The 19948-nt window shown below is 43.0% G+C and overlaps 1 protein-coding gene and 1 non-coding gene across 3 annotated transcripts in view; one reads left to right on the top strand and one right to left on the bottom strand.

Moving 5' to 3' along the window:
- The window catches only part of hydin (HYDIN axonemal central pair apparatus protein), a 915145-nt gene that overhangs the window by 247323 nt on the left and 647874 nt on the right, over positions 1 to 19948 (bottom strand). For both annotated transcript variants that reach the window (XM_043707374.1, XM_043707375.1), the window contains 2 exons: positions 17833 to 18016; positions 1474 to 1615 (listed from right to left, as the gene is read on the bottom strand). In XM_043707374.1, coding sequence (XP_043563309.1) covers positions 1474 to 1615; positions 17833 to 18016 — 326 coding nt within the window. The remainder of the gene's footprint in view (positions 1 to 1473; positions 1616 to 17832; positions 18017 to 19948) is intronic.
- Positions 19807 to 19879, top strand: trnak-uuu. Its single transcript has one exon. It is a non-coding gene; the product is annotated as a tRNA-Lys (tRNA).

Genomic DNA, 19948 nt, shown 5'->3' with positions numbered 1-19948 from the left:
TACCCGAGAACTCTGTGGGAAGCTAGAGAAGTGTTTACTGGGCTCCTTGCTGAGATATTTGTATCATCAATAGTCACAAGTGAGGTGCCAGAAGATTGGAGGTTGGCAAATGTGATGGTTTAAGAAGGGTGGTAAGGACAAGCCAGGGAACTATAGACCAGTGAGCCTGACGTCAGTGGTGGGCAAGTTGTTGGAGGGAATCCTGAGGGACAGGATGTACATGTATTTGGAAAGGCAAGGACTGATTAGGGATAGTCAACATGGCTTTGTGCGTGGGAAATCATGTCTTACAAACTTGATTGAGTTTTTTGAAGAAGGAACAAAGAAGATTGATGACTTGTAGAGTGGTAGATGTGATCTATATGGACTTCAGTAAGGCATTTGACAAGGTTCCCCATGGGAGATAGTTAGTGAGGTTAGATCTCATGGAATAGAGAGAACTAGCCATTTGGATACAGAACTGGCTCAAAGGTAGAAGACAGAGGGTGGTGGTGGTGGGTTGTTTTTCAGACTGGAGGCCTGTGACCAGTGGAGTGCCACGAGGATCGGTTTCTCCCTACTTGTCTATTCCGTCCCCTTGATTTTAAGAGTTTTATCAAATTCTCTCTCCATCTTCTCTCCTTCACGCAAACGTAAATTCTCCATCGTATCCAAAAAACTTAAGTCTTGCATATCTGCAATTATTTTAATAAATCTTTCATGAACCTAAAGCTTTCATATCCTTCCTCTAGTGTGGTGCCCATATTTAGACACAATATTTGAGTTGTGGCTGAACCAGTGGTTTATAAACATTCACCACACCTTGTTTGATTTTGTACCTTATGCCTCTATTTATGAAGCCAGGAATCCTGCTTTCTCAACTTAGCCACTTTCAATGATTACGCACATTCTTTTACCACACACCTTTTCATATCATATCCTTTTTACATACTGTTTCCTCAGGCTTCCTCTCAAAATCTCACTTTCCTGCATCTGCCATGTGCAAGCCTATTCCACCAGACTATGTCCTCTTGAAGTAGACTCATTAGCCTCATCACTGTTCACAATACTTCCATGTTTTGGGTCATCTGCAAATTCTGAAATTATGCCAAGATCTCCCAGGTCTCAGATGAGTGTCAGATGTAATATTCAGGTCTAGATCCTTAATACCGTGTAACTAAATTATGTCGCAGAGTAATTCTTCACACAAAGGTTAATATAAATCTAGACTTCTCTCTCCCAACAAGCTGTCGAAGCAAGTTCAACTTGAAATTTAGAAGCTGAGAATAATAGATTTTTGTTAGCTGAGACCATGAAAGGATACAGAAATATTTGGGAATATAGAGTCAATGTATATATCAGTCATGATTAAATCAAACGCAACAGGCTCCATAGGTCTATCACCTACTTCTGTTGCTACACCTTTCTTTGTAGGAGCAATGAGTGTACCTGAGATTCTGACCCAATAACTGACAAGATGGTTTGATCACTTACTTTTCCCTGCGTGCTTTGAATAAAGAAGCGCGTTTCAGGTCAAACTCCGCTTTTGCTTCCTCTGACAGAGCCTCATAGTCTTCTTCACTCAACTCTTGCAGATAAATCCTCTCCTCCTTTTCTTTCTCCTTCAATTTTTTCTCTATAATTTGGTTTTGGAAAAACAAGGCATTTATAGTGTAATTTAAGATTTGAATTCTATATTAAATTCTGTATCTCATTACATTCTTCCTGTTGATCGACTACACCAACTTATATTCTTATAGCCAATTTAATATTGAAGAATAGGTATTTACAGAGGAACTATAAAAATACACCATCAGGAGCTTAGCAATTCAGACAGGTACAATCAAAGTGTCAATAATATTCGTTGTTCTAAATTAGCAGTTCTTAGTTGAATCAGAGGCCAGTTTATTAACTTCAATATCATACTTTAAAGCCATCCAAGGTTCCTCTCCTGAAGAAGGGCTCATGCCTGAAACGTCAATTCTCCTGCTCCTTGGATGCTGCCTGACCTGCTGCATTTTTCCAGCAACACATTTTCAGCTCTGATCTCCAGCATCTGCAGTCCTCACTTTCTCCTCTTCTTTATCAAAGTGCAGCTATCCCAGAGGAAGGCTACATTTACAGGTATTGAGTAAGGTGAGGATAGAATCAGGGCTTGGGTAAGATGCCTCCCAGCAGCAATTACTATCTTGTTTCAAGTATAATTAAGGGTCTTTTGGACGAGGTATTAGAATAATTGTGTACATGGAGCAGTAATGACAAGGATAACACTTTTACCAGTAAACGTGAAGAGAAAATAGGCAGCAGAAGAAAAGGAAATCAGACAACAGTGAGATTACTCTTCCCAATATTAATTGTGCATTAATATGTCAATGCACAATCATCAATTGTCAAATACTTTCAACCTCTGTAGGAATAAACAGTCCTGTAGATTCTAAGCATGATTATCAGAAGTATCCCATGCTCAAGCATTTTTCCCTGCATTCTCAAGTACACACACCACATGGGAATTAGGTTTAATCAGACTCCAGTTGTTGCTAGTTAACTGACTGATATAGTTTCTTTTCTTTGATCATTCACAGGATGTGAGAGTCATTGGCTCAGCCAAAATTCATTGCCCATTCCTAATTGCCCAGAAGGCAATTAAGAGGCAACCACATTGCTCTTGGTCTGGAGTCAAATGTCGGCCAGACCAGGTAAGGAGAGCAGTTTCCTCCCCTAAAGGACATGAGTGAACCAGATGGGTTTTCCTGACAATGGTTTCATAGTCATCATTAGACTCTTAATTCAAGATTTTTACTGAATTGAAATCCTACCATCTGTCAGGGTGGGATTTGAACCCAAGTCCACTGACATTACCTGGCTCTCTGGGTTATCAGTCCAGCCATAAGACCACTCGGCCATTGCCCCCCCTCTCCAGGCCATCCTTCCACTGCCGATGAAAATCATAAAAATGCTCATATTTTAGTCACTTGAATTACATTGAGGATTTCTTTCAACTATTTTGTGGGAAAGAAACTTATTGAAGCTATTCCAATGACACAAGTAGAAAGAGGGATGGATTTCTCAAAGCACATTTTAGGGAGTTAGAAAGGAAATAAAGAAGCAGAACTTCAAAAGCAGTAATCTCAGGATTACTCCAAGTGTCATGTGCCAGTGAGTACAGGAATAGGGAAACTGATTGATTGAACACATGGCTGGAGAACTGGTGTGGCATGGAGGGCATCAGATTTCTGAGGGCAGCTGGGAACTGTACAAACTGGATGGGTCACATTAACAGGGCTGAGACTAATATCCTGGCAGGGAGATTTGCAACTGCTAATAGGAAGTGTTTAAACAAGCTTGTCAACACATGGACCCCTGAATGGTAGCTCAAACTGGAAGGAAGTGAAGCTGGTAACGAGAAATAGAAAGTGGTAAACAAAATTAGAAAGCAGGTGAGCATCCATTAAGATTACAATATGGATTAATATCCAAAAAGACAAAGTTAAGGGCACTTTGCATGAATAGAAATAGCATTCACAATAAGGTAGATTATTGAAGAATAGAAATAGACGTAAATGGGTAGCATCTAGTTGATGTTACAAAAACATGGCAGCAGGGTGACCAAGGCTGGGAACCCAATTTTGGAGGACAGTCAATATTTTGGAAGGATAGGCAAAAAGAAAAAGAGGTGGAGTTGCACTAATAGTAAGAAATGGAATCAGTACATTAGTAGGGCAGGATCCTAAATCAGAAGAACACAATGTTGAATCTGAAGCAAAAACAGACTTTGGTGGAGAAACTTACTTTGTGGGAAGAAAGCAAAGTTAATGTTTTGAGTCAGGTGATTCTTCATTAGAACTACCTCCAGTTTTGTCAGCAATTTCTATTTTTTTTTTATGTTTTCAGACCCTTTGGTCCAACCTGTCCATGCCGACCAGATATCCCAACCCAATCTAGTTCCACCTACCAGCACCCGGCCCATAACCCTCCAAACCCTTCCTATTCATATACCCATCCAAATGCCTCTTAAATGTTGTCATTTCAGATCTCTGACATCCAGTTTTTTTGATTTATTAAAATGTTAAATCTTTTTGGGCAGAGCTAAGAAACAGAAAGGAGCAATAAACATTGGTAGGAATTGTTTGTCGGTCACTAAATAGCAACAGTAGTGTGGGGGGCATGACATGTTTTCTACAGCTGTATGTTGAGGAAATGATTAAAAAGCAGGCTATTTGTATCTATTATTATGTAACAAAAAGGAGTTAAGAGTATTTTTGGAAAACAATATTTAGGGATGAGTGATCATAATATGATGGAATTTTACATTTTGTTTGAAAGTAAGGTAGTTCAATCATATGCCAGAGAACTACGTTTGAACAAAGGAACTTATTAAGGTATGAGCAGTTAAGTGGCTGTTGTGTTTTGGGAAAATATATGAAAAGGTATAATGGTACATCAGCAATGCATAATCATGAAACAATTATTATAGTAGTTTCCAACAAACTTATGCTTCTTTCAGGCTCTAAAGAAGAACCCAAAATTCTTCAGTCAACTCTGGCTAACAAGGCAAGTTAAACATTATATGAGATTAAAATAAATGGCCTATAAGGTGGCAAAAAACAGAGAACACTCTAAGCTTTAGGACGACGTTCAAGGACATTAAAGGGAAGGTGATGGCCTAGTGATATTATGGCTAGACTATCAATCCAGAAATTCAGCTAATGTTCTGGGGAAGCAGGTTCAAATCCTTCTACGGAATTTGAATTCAACAAAAAACTGTTTGAAATCAAGAATCTACTGAAGACTATGAAACCATTATTGACTGTCAGAAAAATCCAGCTGGCTCACTATTGTCCTTCAGGGAAGGAAAATAGCCATCTTCACCTGGTGTGGCCGATGTGTGACTCCAGATCCAGCAATGTGGTTGACTCTCAACTGCCCTCTGAAATAGCCTAGCAAGCCATTCAGTTGTAACAGTCACTAAAAAGTCTCAACAAAAATTGTGCAGACCACTCAGCATCAACGTAGACACTGAAAGAGACCAAAATAGCCTGTCGACCCTACAAAGTCCTTACTAACATCTGGGGTTAATGCCAAAACTGGGACAGCTGTCTCACAGACTAGTCAAGCAACAGCCTAACATAGTCATATTTATGGAATCATACCTTACAGACACTGTCCCAGACACCACTATCCCAGGATATGTCCTGTCCTACCGGCAGGACAGACACAGCAGAGGTGGTGGTGCAGTAGCATACAGTCAGGAGGGAGTTGCCCTTGGAATCCTCAAAATTGACTCTGGACCTCACAAAGTCCTGTGGCTTCAGGTTAAACGTGGGCAAGGAAACCTCCTAATTATAATGTACCGTCCTCCCTTGGCTGATGAATCAGTACTCCACCATGTTAAACAACACCTAGAGGAAAAACTGCAGATGGCAAGGACGCAAAATATATTCTGGTTGGGGGATTTCAATGTCAACCTCCAACAGTAGCTCGGCAGCAGTACTACTTTTCGAACTGGTCAGGTCCTAAGGGACATAGCTACCAGATCAGACCTGTGGTGGAACCAACAAGAGGAGAAAAACATACTTGACCTTATCCTTGCCAATCTGCCAGCTGCAGATGCATCTGTCTATGACAGCATCAGTAACAATGACCACTGAAAAATCCTGTCTTCACATTGAAAATCGCTCCATCATGTTGTGCGGCATTATCACCATGCTAAATGGAGCAGACTTCAAACAGATCTAGCAACTCAAGACTGGGCATCCACGGGGTGCTATGGGCCATCAACAACATCAGAATTGTCTTCCAGCACAATCTGCAACCTCATGGCCCAACATATTCCTCACTCAACTGTTACCATCAAGCCAAAGGATCAACCCTCTTTCAATGTGGGGTGCAGAAGGGCATGCCAGGAGCAGCACCAGGTATATTTAAAAACGTGGTGTCAATGTGGTGAAGCTATCAAACAGGACTACTTGCAAAACAGCATAAACAGCAAGTGATAGATACAGCTGAGCAATCCCACAACCAAGAGATCAGATCTAAGCTCTGCAGTCTTGCCATATCCAGTCGCGAATGGTGGTGGAAATGAAACTACGTTCTCTCTCAAGGTGGAGGAGGAAATTCCATAAATATCCCTGTGATGGGACTATTTATTTAAAAGGGGAGTTAGTTCTGTGCAGTTTCTCTTGTAATGGGGTATTGACACAGTGCTGCCAAAATGTCTCCCTCAGACAGACAATTGAGTTCTTCCTGGGCGTTTTTTTTAATGAGATAAAAGGATCATGAGTGGGCAGGGTCAGGGTTCACACAGGTTCTGGAAGGCTTTCAGTTCTACTTTCAGTTAGTTGAGAGGGTTTCTGCTGACTGCTGAGTGAAAAGCTTGAGTTCCCAGCTGCTAGACTGAAGTGTTAGACAAGCACAGCAGGTCAGGCAGCATCCGAGGAGCAGGAAAATCGATGTTTCGGGCAAAAGCCCTTCATCAGGAATAGAGGGAGGGTGCCTGCAGAGTGGAGAGACACCCTGCCTCTATTCCTCATGAAGGACTTTTGCCCGAAACGTCGATTTTCTTGCTCCTTGGATACTGCCTGGCCTGCTGTGCTTTTCCAGCACCACTCTAATCTAGACTCTGGTTTCTAGCATCTACAGTCCTTGTTTTTACCCTGAAGTGTTAGACAGCAAGGCTTCCTCTTAAAAATCAAAAAGGGACAGATTGTTTCCTTCTTCTGGACTGGAGAGTCACAGCACATGAGAATCAAACTGTTCTGCTGAATTGCATTTTTGCCAAAGATGTGTTTATGAGACGGTGCCTATATTGGAACAGTTGACCATTAGTGGTTAAATAATACATTATCTTGTTAAATATTCCAATGGAGTTAAAGTTAATTCAATTCTTCTTCTTTTGCATTTTAACTGTGTTGCAAGAATGAAGTGTGTTTCGATTAAAGCTTGGTGGTGGATCATTCAAATCACATCTGGAAGGCAGCACCTTTAAATAAATATGGTAAACAAGCAGGAGGCTGGACAAACGCAGCAAGCCAGGCAGCATCAGGAGCTGGGCAAGTCAATGTTTCAGGTGCAACCCTTTAAATAAATATGAAAGTTAGGGTCTAAGCTTTCTCCTCGCAATGTTTTTTTGCGGGGTGGGGTGATCAGTCTGGTCTAGTCCATAACAACCCCCATCCTCATGAGGGAGGAGACCACATAAGTGCAAAAGATAAAGCTGAAGTACTCACAGCAATCTTCAGGCAGACGTGCCAAGTGAGTGGTCCATCTCAGCCTCCTCTAGTGTCCCCAGCACTATAGTCTTCAGCAAATTTTATTCACTTCATGTGATATCAAGAAGCGCTGATATTGCAAAGGTTATAGGCCCTGACAATATTGTAGCAATGTTACTGAAGACTTGTGCTCCAGAACTTCTTGCTCCAGTACAGTTACAACGCTGGCATCTACCCGACAATATGGAAAATTGTCTAGCTATGCCCTGTGCACAAAAAAATGACAAATTCAACTCTGCCAATTACTGCCTTATCAGTCTACTCTCAAATCATTAATAAAGTGATGGAATATAACATTAACAATGCTATCAAGCAGCACTTGTTCAGCAATAACCTGCTCAGTGAGGCCAAGTTTGGGTTCTGCCAGGGTCAACATGACTCCTGACCTCATTACAGCTTTGGTTCAAACATGGACAAAAGTGTTAAATTCCAGAGGTAAGTGGAGAGTGACAGCCCTTGACATCAAGGCCACATTCATTTGAGTGTGGCATAAAGGAGACCTAGCAAAACTGGAATTGATGGGCATCAAGGTGCAAACTCTCTGCTGGTTTGAGTCATAGCTGGCAAAAAAGAATATAGTTCTGGTTGTTGGAGGTCAGTCATCTCAACTCCAGAACATCTTTGGAAGAGTTCCTCAGGATACTGTCCTAGGCCCACACATCTTCAGCTGTTTCATCAATGACCTTCCCACCACTATAAGGTCAGAAATAAGGATATTCTATAATGATTGCACAAGGTTCAGTGCCATTCACAACTACTGAGATACTTAAGCAATTCATATCCAAATGTAGCAAGATCCAGACTGACAAGTGGCAAGTACCATTCATGCCACACAAATACTAAGTAATGAACATCTCCAATATAAAAGGAAATCTGATGACCACCCCTTGATATTCGATGGTTTTACCATTACTGAATCCCCAACTGTCAACATCCCGGAGGTTACCATCAAACAGAAACTCAACCAGACTTATCACATAAACATGGTGGCTGCATGAGCAAGTCAAAGGCTGGGAATACAAAGCCTGTCCAACGTTGATCGACACAAGTCATGCGTATGATGGAATACTTACCACTTGCCTGGATGGGTGCATCTCCAACAGTACTCAAGAAGACTGATACCATCCAGGACAAAGCGGTCCACTGAATTGGCACTCCACCCACACGCATCCACTCTCTCCATAACCATTGCTCAATCTACAAGGAGCACTGAAGAAATTCATAGAATCCCTACATTGTGGAAACAAGCTATTTGGCCCAACAAGTCCCTCTGAAGAGTATCCCAACCAGACCTATTCCTCTACCCCTAATACTCTACATTTCCCCTGACTAATGCACTTAGCTTACAAATCCCTGAACGCTATGGGCAATTTAGCATGGCCAATTCACCTAACATGCCCATCTTTGGACTGCGGGAGGAAACTGGAGCACCCGGAGGAAACCCACGCAGACATGGGTAGAATGCACAAACTCCACACAGACAGTCGCCTGGGTATGGAATCGTACCCGGGTCCCTGGCACTGTTAGGCAGCAGCTTCCAAACCCACAACCACTTCCAACTAGAAGGACAAAAGCAATAGATACATGGGAACACCACCACCTGCAAGTTCCCCTCCAAGCCACTCACCAACCTGACTTGGAAATATATCACCATTCCTTCACTGTTGCTGGGTTCAAAATCCTGGAATTCCCTCCCTAAGGCACTGCAGGTCTTCCTATAGCATGTGGACTGCAGCCATTTATGGAGCAGCTCACCACTACCTTCTCAACAGCAAATAGTTGTGGGTAACAAATTCTGGTCACCCAGTGATGCCCAAGTCCCACATGTGAATACAATAAAAAAGAAAAAGGGAAGCAAGAAACTGATAAAGAAAGGGAGAAGAGGTTACTAATGAAAAACTGGCAAGAAACACAAAAGAAAGACTGTACAAGCTTCCAAAGAGACGGAGAAAGGAAACAATTGGTTTAGCCAAATGTGGATTCATTACAGGCAGAGCAGAAAATACATAATAGGGAATAGAGTAATAGCAGAGAAATACCATGTTAATTTGAGTCTGTTTCAACTGGGGAACATGCAAGAAATGTCTGAAGCTGAAGATTAATTTTTTACCCATTTGTTGGGTGTGGGCATTGCTGTCTGGCCATCATTTAATGCCCATCCCTAATTGCCCTTGAGAAGGCAGTGGTGAGCTGCTTTCTTGAACCACTGCAGTCCACCTTCTGTGGGTTGACCCACAATGCCACTCGGGAGGGAATTGCAGCATTTTGACCTAGCGACAATGAAGGAAGGGGAACTTGCAGGTGGTGGTATTGCCATGTATCTGCTGCCCTTGTCTTAGATGGAAGTGGTTGTATATTTAGAAGATGCTGTCTGAGGATCTGTGGTGAACTTTTGCAGTGCATCTTCAAGATAGTACACCCTGCTGCTACTGAATGTCAATGTGGAGTGAATGCTTGTGGGGGGTAGTGCAAAGCAAGCAGCTGTTTTGTCCCAAATGGTGTCAAATTTCTTGAGTGTTATTGGAGCTGCACCCGTCCAGGCAAGTGGGGAGTATTTAATCACACCTGACTTGTGCCTTGTAGACAATGGGCAGGCTTTGGGGAATGAGGAGGTAAATTACTTGCTACAGTATTCTGAGCCTCTGCTCTTGTAACTACTATGTTTATGTAGTGAGTCCTTGAGTTTCTGGTCAATGAGAACCCTCGGGATGTTGAAAGTGGGGGATTCAGGGATGGTAACACCATTGAATGTCAAGAATCAGTGGTTAGGTTGTCACTAATTGTTGACGGTCATTGCATGCCAGTTGAGTGACACAATTGTTACTTGCCACTTGTCACCCCAATCTTGGATATTGTCCAAACCTTGTTACATTTGAACACGGGCTGCTTCAGAATCTGAGCTGTGAAGTGTGCAATCATCAGCAACATCCCCATTTCTGACCTTATGATGGAGAGAAGGTCACTAATGAAGCAGCTGAAGATGGACACTACCCTAAGGAACTCCTGCACAGATGTCCTGGAGTTGAGATTACTGACCTCCAACAACCATGACCATTTTCCCATGTGTCAGATATGATTCCAACCACTAATGAGGTTTCTCCCTGAAACCCACTGATTCCAATTTTTCTAGGACTGCTTGATGCCACACTCCATCAGATGCAGCTTTGACATCAAGGGCTGTCACTCTCACCTCCCCTCTGGAATTCAGCTCTTTTACCCACGTTTTAATCCAAGGCTACAATGAGGTCAGGAGCTGAGTGGCACTCGGGGAATCCAAGCGGGGCATCACTGAGCAGGTTATTGCTGAACAGGTACTGCTTAATAGCACTGTTGATGCCACCTTCTATCATCTTACTGATGGAGAGTGGTTTGGTGGGACAGTAATTGAATTTGTCCTGCTTTTTAAGTATGGGACATACCTGGGCAATTGTCGGGTAGATGCGTGTTGTTGTTGTACTGGAAGTGTTTGGCGAGAGGGGCAGCGAAAAGTTTTGGAGTACAACCATTTCTTGATATCATGCAGAGTGAATCGAATTGGCTTAAGACTGGTATTTATAATTGAGGAGCCGAGATGAATCATCCACTCAGCACTTCTGGCTGTGAATGCTTCAGATTTATCTTTTGCACTGATGTGCTGGGCTCTTCCGTCATTGAAGATGGGGATATTTGGAGAGCTTCCTCTTCCGGATGATGAGACATTCCATTCCCAAGCATCCCAGATGTTCATCTATTTTGAATAATGTACTTCCCCTCCCCTTCCCCCCCCCCCCACCTCTGTCATCCAGACAGCCCTTTGCTACACCTCCTCCATTTCCTGCTCTACTGCTTTAAACCTTCCCCCCTTCTCCAAATGCAATAAAGACAGGGTCTCCCTTGTCTGCAACTACCATCCTACTAGTCTCCACATCCCAACATATCATCCTTAAACACTTCCACCTACTCCAATTAGACCCCACCAAAAACGTCTTCCCGTCCCTACTCCTCCCTGCCTTCCACAAGGACCCGTTGACTTCATCAGTCTTTGATTAGTGCCACTCACTCCACCAACCACACTGAACCCCCGGTACCTTCCCTGCAACTGTAAAATATGCAAATCCTGTCAGTACACCACCACCTCACCTCCATCCAACACTCCAAACAGTCCTTCCAGGTGAAATAGAGGTTCCCCTGCCTCTCCTCTGACCTAGTTTACTGTATCAGGTGCTCACAATGTGGTCTCCTTTACATCAGGGAGACCAAACGTAAACTTAGGGAATAGTTCACCAAGCATCTCAGGCCTGACCTCCCATTTAAATTCTCCTTCTCACTCCCTTTCTGACCATCCTTAGCCTCCTCCTTTGCCACAGCGAATCAGATCATAAATTGCAGGAACAAAACCTTATCCTCCACCTGTGGGGGCAGCCTACAGCCCCAAAGTCTCACCATTGAATTCTCCAATTTCAAATAATCTCCCTTCCCATTCCCCGATTCCTTTTCCAGCCCCTCCCCCTTTCTTCCATTCCTCTGATCAACCCTTCCTTCCAGCTACCAACTGGATTCATTCTTCCTGAGTTCACCTATTCCTACCTCACCACTCTGCCTCCTCCCCACCACCACCCTTTACCTGCAGCTCCCCTTACACTCTCCCATAGTCCTGAAGAAGGGTTACACCTGAAACGTTGACTTCCCTACCTCCTGATGCTGCCTGGCTTGCTGTGTTCTTCCAGTCTCTTGTTTGTCTTCCTCCAGTGAGTTATTAAAATTGTCCACCACCATTCACGACTTGATGTGGCAGGACTACAGAGGTTAGATCCGATCAGTTGGTTGTGGGATTACTCAGCTCTGCCTATCACTTGCTGCTTAAGCTGTTTGGCACACAAGTAGTCCTGTTTGGTAGCTTCACCAGGGTGACAGCTGATTTTCAGGCATTCCTGGTGCTGCCCCTGGCATGCCCTCCTGCACTCTCCATTTAACCAGGGTTGATCCCCTGGCTTGATGGTAATGGTTGAGTGGGGGAAATGCCGGGCCATGAGGTTACAGGTTGTGCTGGAGCACAATTCTGCTGCTGGCGATGACCCACAGTGCCTCATGGATGCCCAGTCTTGAGTTGCTGGATCTGTTTGTTACCTGTCCGATGTATCACAGTGATAGTGTCACACAACATGATGGAGGTTACATTCAACATGAAGATGGGACTTTGTCTCCACAAGATCTGTGCCATGGTCACTGTTACTGATACTGTCATCGACAGATGGATCTGCAGCTGGCAGATTGGTAAGAATGAGGTCAAGTATGTTTTTCCCACTTGTTGGTTCCCTTTCCAGTTACTGCAGACCAGTTCTAGCAGCTATGTCCTTTAAGACACAACCAGCTCGATCAGTAATACTACTGCTGAGCTACTCGTTGTAGTGATAATTGAAATCCCCCACCCAGAATACATTTTGTGACCTTGCGATCCTCAGTACTTCCTCTAAGTGCTGTTCAACATGGAGGAGTACCAATTCATCAGCTGAGGGAGCTTGGTACTTGGTAATCAGCAGGAGGCTTCCTTGCCCATGCTTAACCTGAAGCCACAGGACTTCATGAGGTCCAGAGTCAGTGTTAAGGATTCCCAGGTCATCTCCCGCCAACTGTATACCAATGTGTTGCATCCTCTGTTGGGTCTGTCCTGCTGGTACAACAGGACATATCCAGGGATGGTGATGCCAGTGTCTGGGACGTCATCTGTAAGGTATAATGCCATGAATATGATGATCTCAGGCTATTGATTGACTGGTCTGTGAGACTGCTCTCCCATATTTGGTACAAGCCCTCAGATGTTAGTAAGGAGGACTTTGCAGGGTCAACAAGTCTGTTTCTGCACTTGTCCTTTCCGGTACCCAGGTTATGCCAGGTAATTCATCTGGTTTCATTTCTTTGAGACTTTGTAGCAAGTGGTACAACTGAATGGCTTGCTAGGCCATTTCAGAGGCCAACTGAGAGTCAACCACATTGTTGTGGGCCTGGAGTCATATGTACTCACAGATTTCCTTCCCTGAAGGACATTGCTGAACAAGATGGGTTTTTCTGAAAATCGACAATGATTTCATGCTCATCAATAGATTCTTAATTCCAGATTTTTTTTTTTACTGAATTCAACTTACACCAACTACTGTAGTAGAATTCGAACTCTAGTCCCACAGAACATTAGCTGAGTTTCTGGATTTACAGGGAGAAAGGGAGGACTGCAGATGCTGGAGATCAGAGTCAAAATGTGTGGCACTGGAAAAGTACAGCCGGTCAGGCAGCATCTGAGGAGCAGGAGCGTCGATATTTTGAGCATAAGCTCCTCATCAGAAATGTTCCACCACCTGAAAAAGGAGCAGCACTCTGAAAGCTAGTGCTTCCAAATAAACCTATTTGACTATAACCTGGTGTTGAGTGATTTTTAACTTTGTACACCTCAGTCCAACATCGGCATCTCCAAATCGTGATTTCCAAGTTTGTAGATGTCAGAAAGCGAAGTGGAAGTGACTACTGTGAGCAAGATGCAAAGTGGCTTCACAAACTTAATGAGTGGGGAAGGGCATGACAGATTGAGTATATAGTGGGAAAAATGAGAGACTGTCCATAAGGCACAAGGTTTAAGGGCAGAATTAGGCCAATTGACCCATCGAGACTGCTCCACCATTTGATCATGGTTGATTGTTTCTCAACCCAATTCTCCCTGCCTTCTCCCCATATTCATTGATCTTTTCATAATTCACATTGGTTTGAGGAATAGATGTTTGCACAATTTCTTAAATGATAAGAACTTTGAAAGTGTCGTTGTCCAAAGTTTTGGAGATGCCGGTGTTGGATTAGGGTAGACAAGTCAGAAGTCACATGACACCGGGTCCTAGTCCAACAGGTTTATTTAAAATCCAAGCTTTTGGAGAACTGCTCTTTAACCAGGCAAGTTGCTCCTTTCCCACTTCACCTGACAAAGGAACACCGCTCTGAAAGCTTGTGACTTTAAATGAACCTGTTGGACTATAACCTGATGTCATGTGACTTCTGATGTTGCCCAAAGGGCCATAGAAGTCCTTACCAATAAGTTACTGAAGCTAACAGAGACAGAGAAAGGGAAGGCTGATGTTGTGAGGGGATTTGAGTGTAAGAGTGGCTAAGTCTTTCTTCAATTGTGCAGACCTTGGTTGGATCACATCTACATGTACAGCTTTGGTCTCTTTACTTTAGGAAGAACATTATTGCCATTGAGGGAGTGCATCAGAGGATCACCAGATTGATTCCAGGAAGGTTAGGACTGTTCTTTGAAGAAAAATTGTAGAAACTGGGCCTGCAATCTCTTGAGTTTCAACAAATAAGAGGTTATCGCATTTAAACAAACATAATACCTAAAGGGATATGTGGATAGGTATCTATTTCTGGATGGGTATCTAGGACCAGAGGTCATAACTTCAAAATAAAGGGGAAGCCATTGGGACCAAGATGAAAAGCTTTCTTTTACTCAGAGAGTGGTGAGCCTTTGGAAGTCTCTACCCGAGAGGGGAGTAGAAACTCAGTCACTGAGTATGTTTAAAGATCGAAAAACCTCTCAATACCAATAACGTAAAAGGATATGTGGGCAACGTGTGGATAAAACATTGAAGTGATCAGCTTTGATCACAATGAAGGAGCAGCAGGCTTGAATGGCCTACGTTCTTTGTTCTATGAACACAAGGGCAACCAAGAAAGTTGCCTTAAGGTCTTTCATTTTCAATGCCGATAGCAAATAACGTGAGACTGTAAGAGCTATAACACATCCATGCCAATTGTGAGGTCATTAATTATTCCAGGACTAGATCGAGGATAGCTTGCTCCCTCAGTGGTACCATTGCATGCTGTTCAAGAAAACTATCACGGATACATTCACCAAACGCCTCCTCAAGGCTACCCTGACTGAGCTGGTTCGACCAATCTACAGTCAGATTAAAATCCCCCATGATAACTGTCGTGCCAATTTTACAGGCATTAATTATTTCCTTGTTTATTGCCCGTCCCAATGTGATATTATTATTTGATGGCCTATTGACTACACCTATCAGTGACGTTTTCTTCTTAGAATTCCTAATTTCCACCCAAATGGATTCAACCTCATGCTCCATAGAATTTATATCATCCCTCAGCACCAACCCTGATATTGTCCTTGAACATCAGAGCTGCACCATCTTCCTTACATTCCTGTTTGTCTTTCCGAATAGTCTGGTATCCCCGGATATTTAACTCCCAGTCGTGACCATCCTGTGACCATGTCTCCCTGATGGCTACCAAATCATATTCATTTGCGATGATTTGTGCCATTCACTCATCAACCTTGTTATGAATGCTACAAGCATTCAGGTAAAGTGACTTTATGCTAACTTCCTTACCGTCATGATTCACAACATCTCAAATATTTCCTGAGTTACCCTTCCTTTTTGTTTCTTTCATAGTCTGCCTTGAACTTAAACCCTCATGCTAACCTGCTGCTTAACTTTTCATTTATCACCATACTTCCTGTCGCTTTTCCTTTCCCTTCCTCCCTGACTCTCAAGTTTCAAGTCCTAGTGATGACCCTATTTATCCTTTTCGCTAGAACACTGGTTCCAGATCGGTTCAGGTGGAGACCGTCCCATCAGTACAGATCACCCGGTCCCAAAACTGATGCCAATGCCCCATGAAATGGACGCCTCTTTCCCACAACACTCCCTTAGCCACATGTTTACTTTATTAATTTCTAATCCCTAAGCCAATTTGCACATGGCTTGGGCAGTAATCTGGAGATTATTTTTTAGATTAGATTACATTACATTACATTACAGTGTGGAAACAGGCCCTTCGGCCCAACAAGTCCACACCGACCCGCCGAAGCCTAACCCACCCATACCCCTACATTTACCCCTTACCTAACACTACGGGCAATTTAGCATGGCCAATTCACCTGACCTGCACATCTTTGTGACTGTGGGAGGAAACCGGAGCACCTGGAGGAAACCCACGCAGACACGGGGAGAACATGCAAACTCCACACAGTCAGTCGCCTGAGGTGGGAATTGAACCCGGGTCTCTGGCGCTGTGATGCAGCAGTGCTAACCACTGTGCCACCGTGCCGCCCTCATTATGACCCGGCATGAGTCTGTTGGTGTCAGTCAGCAAGATCAGAGAGGGTTTTGGGTGGGAAAAGGGTGGGGATAGGTGAACACAGGTAGTGGGTACGACCTGGTTGGTCGATGGGTGGAATGAATCTGGTCGGTAGCTGGAAGGAAAGGTTGATCAGAGGAATAGAAGCAAGGGGAGGAGCTTGGAAGGGAGTTGGGGATGGGAAGGGAAGTTATTTGAAATCGGGGAACTCAATGTTGAGTCCTCCGGGCTATACGCTGCCCAGGCAGAAGATGAGGTGTTGTTTCTCCAATTTCTGAGATTCGGACAGGTTTAGACAGATCCAGTCTGAGATTTGGACAGATTTGGGGTATGAAAGATCCCAGCAGATTTAAACATTTGCTGATTAGTGTCCTAGATCTTTAAATAAGATGTAGTTGAAAAAATATGTTTAATTTTGGTTACTTGTGGTTGGTTAAATTAAGAGTGAGGAAATGGCTCTTAAGATGGCCCAGAGACTCTAGTCACCCTACTATATATCAAAGACATTTCAGAGATGGCCACCAGACTACTCTGTCCCCAAGGCATCATGGTAGCCCTCAAATCTATTACCACACTAAAACAATTCCTGATGAATTTAAACGATCCTGTACCCACAACCAGCAGAACAAACGTAATAAACAAAATATACCGCAAGGACTGCAACAAACATTACATTGGACAGATGGGCAGGAAACTACCCACCAGGATACATAAGCACCAACTAGTCACCAAAAGACTGGTAACCATACACACAGATGAACAGGGACACCAGTTGGACTAGGACAATACATCCAACCTGGGACAGGCTAAACAAAGGCATGCACTGGAACTCCTAGAGGTCCACATTCAAACCGGAACTCCATTAAAAAACACATAGATTTGGTCTCTATTTACCAACAGGGTGGCATGGTGGCTCAGTGGTTAGCACTGCTGCTTCACAGCACCAGGGATCCAGGTTTGTGTCCAGCCTTGGGCAACTGTCTATATGGAGCTTGCACATTCTCCCCATGTCTGCGTGGGTTTCCTACTGGTGCCCCGGTACCCTCCACAATCCAAAGGTGAGCAGATTAGGTGAGTTGGCCATGCTAAATTGTCCTTAATGTTCAGGGATGTGTAGGTTAAGTGCATTAGTCAGGGGTAAATGTAGAGTAATGGGATTGGGGAATGGGTCGGGGGTGGAGGGGGTTACTCTTTGGAAGGTCAGTGTGGACTTGTTGGTCTAAATGGCCTGTTTCCACACTGTAGAGATTCTATGATTCTCTCAGGGTAAGTGGAAAAAGGTCTCAATTATTCAAGGGAAGCACTCATATCAATGTTAGGATTAAAACATATTTTGGTGCGATTGAAGAAACCTTTTTATTATTCTGCATTAAAGCCATGACACAGAAGAATTCTGGTGGTTAAAATGAATATTCATTGATACTGCAAGCATTGTTGCAGAGCCTTCAGTACAACAGTCACATACCCTCTTCGTCCTGCTTGGCTTTCTCCCTGGACTTCAGTGCTGTATAATCCTGACGAAGGTTGATTAAGTAGATGTGACGTCTATTGCTAATTGCTTTAAGTGCAGCTGTGAGAGTGTAGGCTTCACTCGGACTGTATATGCTTTCCAATCCATCGAATACAACACCTCGGCAACAGTCATTCAGCTACAACAGAAATTGGTGATAAAGTACAAGCCAAACAATGAGTTAAACATTTCAGTAAAGCGGACTTTAATATTGATTCTACCATCTCCAAAGCAGCAATATGACATTATTGACCATGAAATACTTATCCTATTCATAAACGGCTTTGATTGTTTTTTTCATTAGACACAAAACGCTGAACTGAGATATTGCTGAGAAAAGGGGGATTCAATTAATCCACATAATACTGTATATTACTGACATTAAATTGACACAATGCACAGATACTAGGCATCATATTTGAGCTGGAATGTATAAAATTGACAGACCAAAACAAATACAAGTCAAGTTGTTTGCTTTAAATTAAGAATATGCAAAAAAAATAGGGTTGTGACTGAAATTTTAAATTTGTAATTGGGATGGATGTGGCAGAAATAACTCATATTTGAGGATAAATAAAAGAGAATAAAGCTCAGACAGATGTAAGGTATAAGACTGATACAAACAGTAAATATATGGCTGGGATTGGGGTTGTGGCGGGGGACAGGGTCAGCGTCAGCATTAATCTATGCAGTACCGCTTTTTGCTGCACCACACACATTTATATATCAATTCACCAAAGGAAGGCACTGCAACTGTGCATGGTATTCTCCATTGATATCATAGGGGAACACTGCACAGAGGGGAACATCTAGGCCATAGTGATCACAGTGTAATAAGGTTTCATATAAAGACTTTGAAAGAAGTCAGTAAAACAAGTTACAAGGTAATGGATTTGAAAAGGGCGAATTTTGAGGGAATAAGATTGGAACTAAAAATAATGAAAGAATGAAAATGACCAAATTATAGAATATAGGAATTATTTTGAAAGATGATCAATAAAGTTCAGGCTAAATGTTATTAAAAATGTCAATGAACTATCACAAACCAGTACGGAGAAATTTAATAATTGCAACAAAAGATAAGAAAAACACAAATTACATAGGCGACAACAAAGATGCTGAGAGAAATCAAATCAATATCAACTAAAATTTCAAAGTAAACCATGAATTTATTTCTTCCAGTAATAGATTTTTACGTAGATGCCTCTTAAGCATATGATTCAAATATCTCAGGTACAAACAGACCCACACGGCACTCCATCCTTTTCCAGTACACAAACAATAGGGCAGCATGAGACACATGGTGAACAGCCCCAATTCATTCCACATGATTTCATGCAGTTTTCCTCTTTCCTTTGATGTCTACGTTAAAAGTGGGTCAAATCCAAGAAATTGCATTTTGTCTTAAGTATAAAACAGCATCATTTTAGAAGCTCCCCGCTGAATCAAATATGCTTGGGTATTTCAGCTCTCAGGAGAAAGTGAGGACTGCAGATGCTGGAGATCAGAGCTGAAAATGTGTTGCTGGAAAAGCGCAGCAGGTCAGGCAGCATCCAAGGAACAGGAGAATCGACGTTTCGGGCATAAGCCCTTCTTCAGGCTTATGCCCGAAACGTCGATTCTCCTGTTCCTTGGATGCTGCCTGACCTGCTGCGCTTTTCCAGCAACACATTTTCAGCTATTTCAGCTCTCAGTTCTGAACAGATTCAAGACAATTATTTTGAATATTTTCTTTTAGCATAATTGCAGATCCCAATTCTAGCTCCCTACGGGCTGATAACCTTGCTACTGCCTGACCATTTGTGTCTACCAAGTAGAAAACATTCAATAATAATGCAGACTTGCTATCATTGCATTTTAATGTCAGCGTACTGGTACAATAGCTTGGTGACCCATTGTAAATTATTAACATTGTAAATTATTTCACGAGCCCGGGTAGCTCAGTCGGTAAAGCATCAGGGTTTTAATCTGAGGGTCCAGGGTTCAGGTCCCTGCTCGGGCGGGTCGCTTTTTGGGCGGCACGGTGGCACAGTGGTTAGCACTGCTGCCTCACAGCGCCAGAGACCCGGGT

This window comes from Chiloscyllium plagiosum, chromosome 17 (genome assembly GCF_004010195.1).
Source record: "Chiloscyllium plagiosum isolate BGI_BamShark_2017 chromosome 17, ASM401019v2, whole genome shotgun sequence".
Taxonomy (NCBI): Eukaryota; Metazoa; Chordata; class Chondrichthyes; order Orectolobiformes; family Hemiscylliidae; genus Chiloscyllium; species Chiloscyllium plagiosum.
The sequence above is the reverse complement of the archived record's forward strand: the minus strand, read 5'-3'. Positions and strand labels throughout refer to the sequence as shown.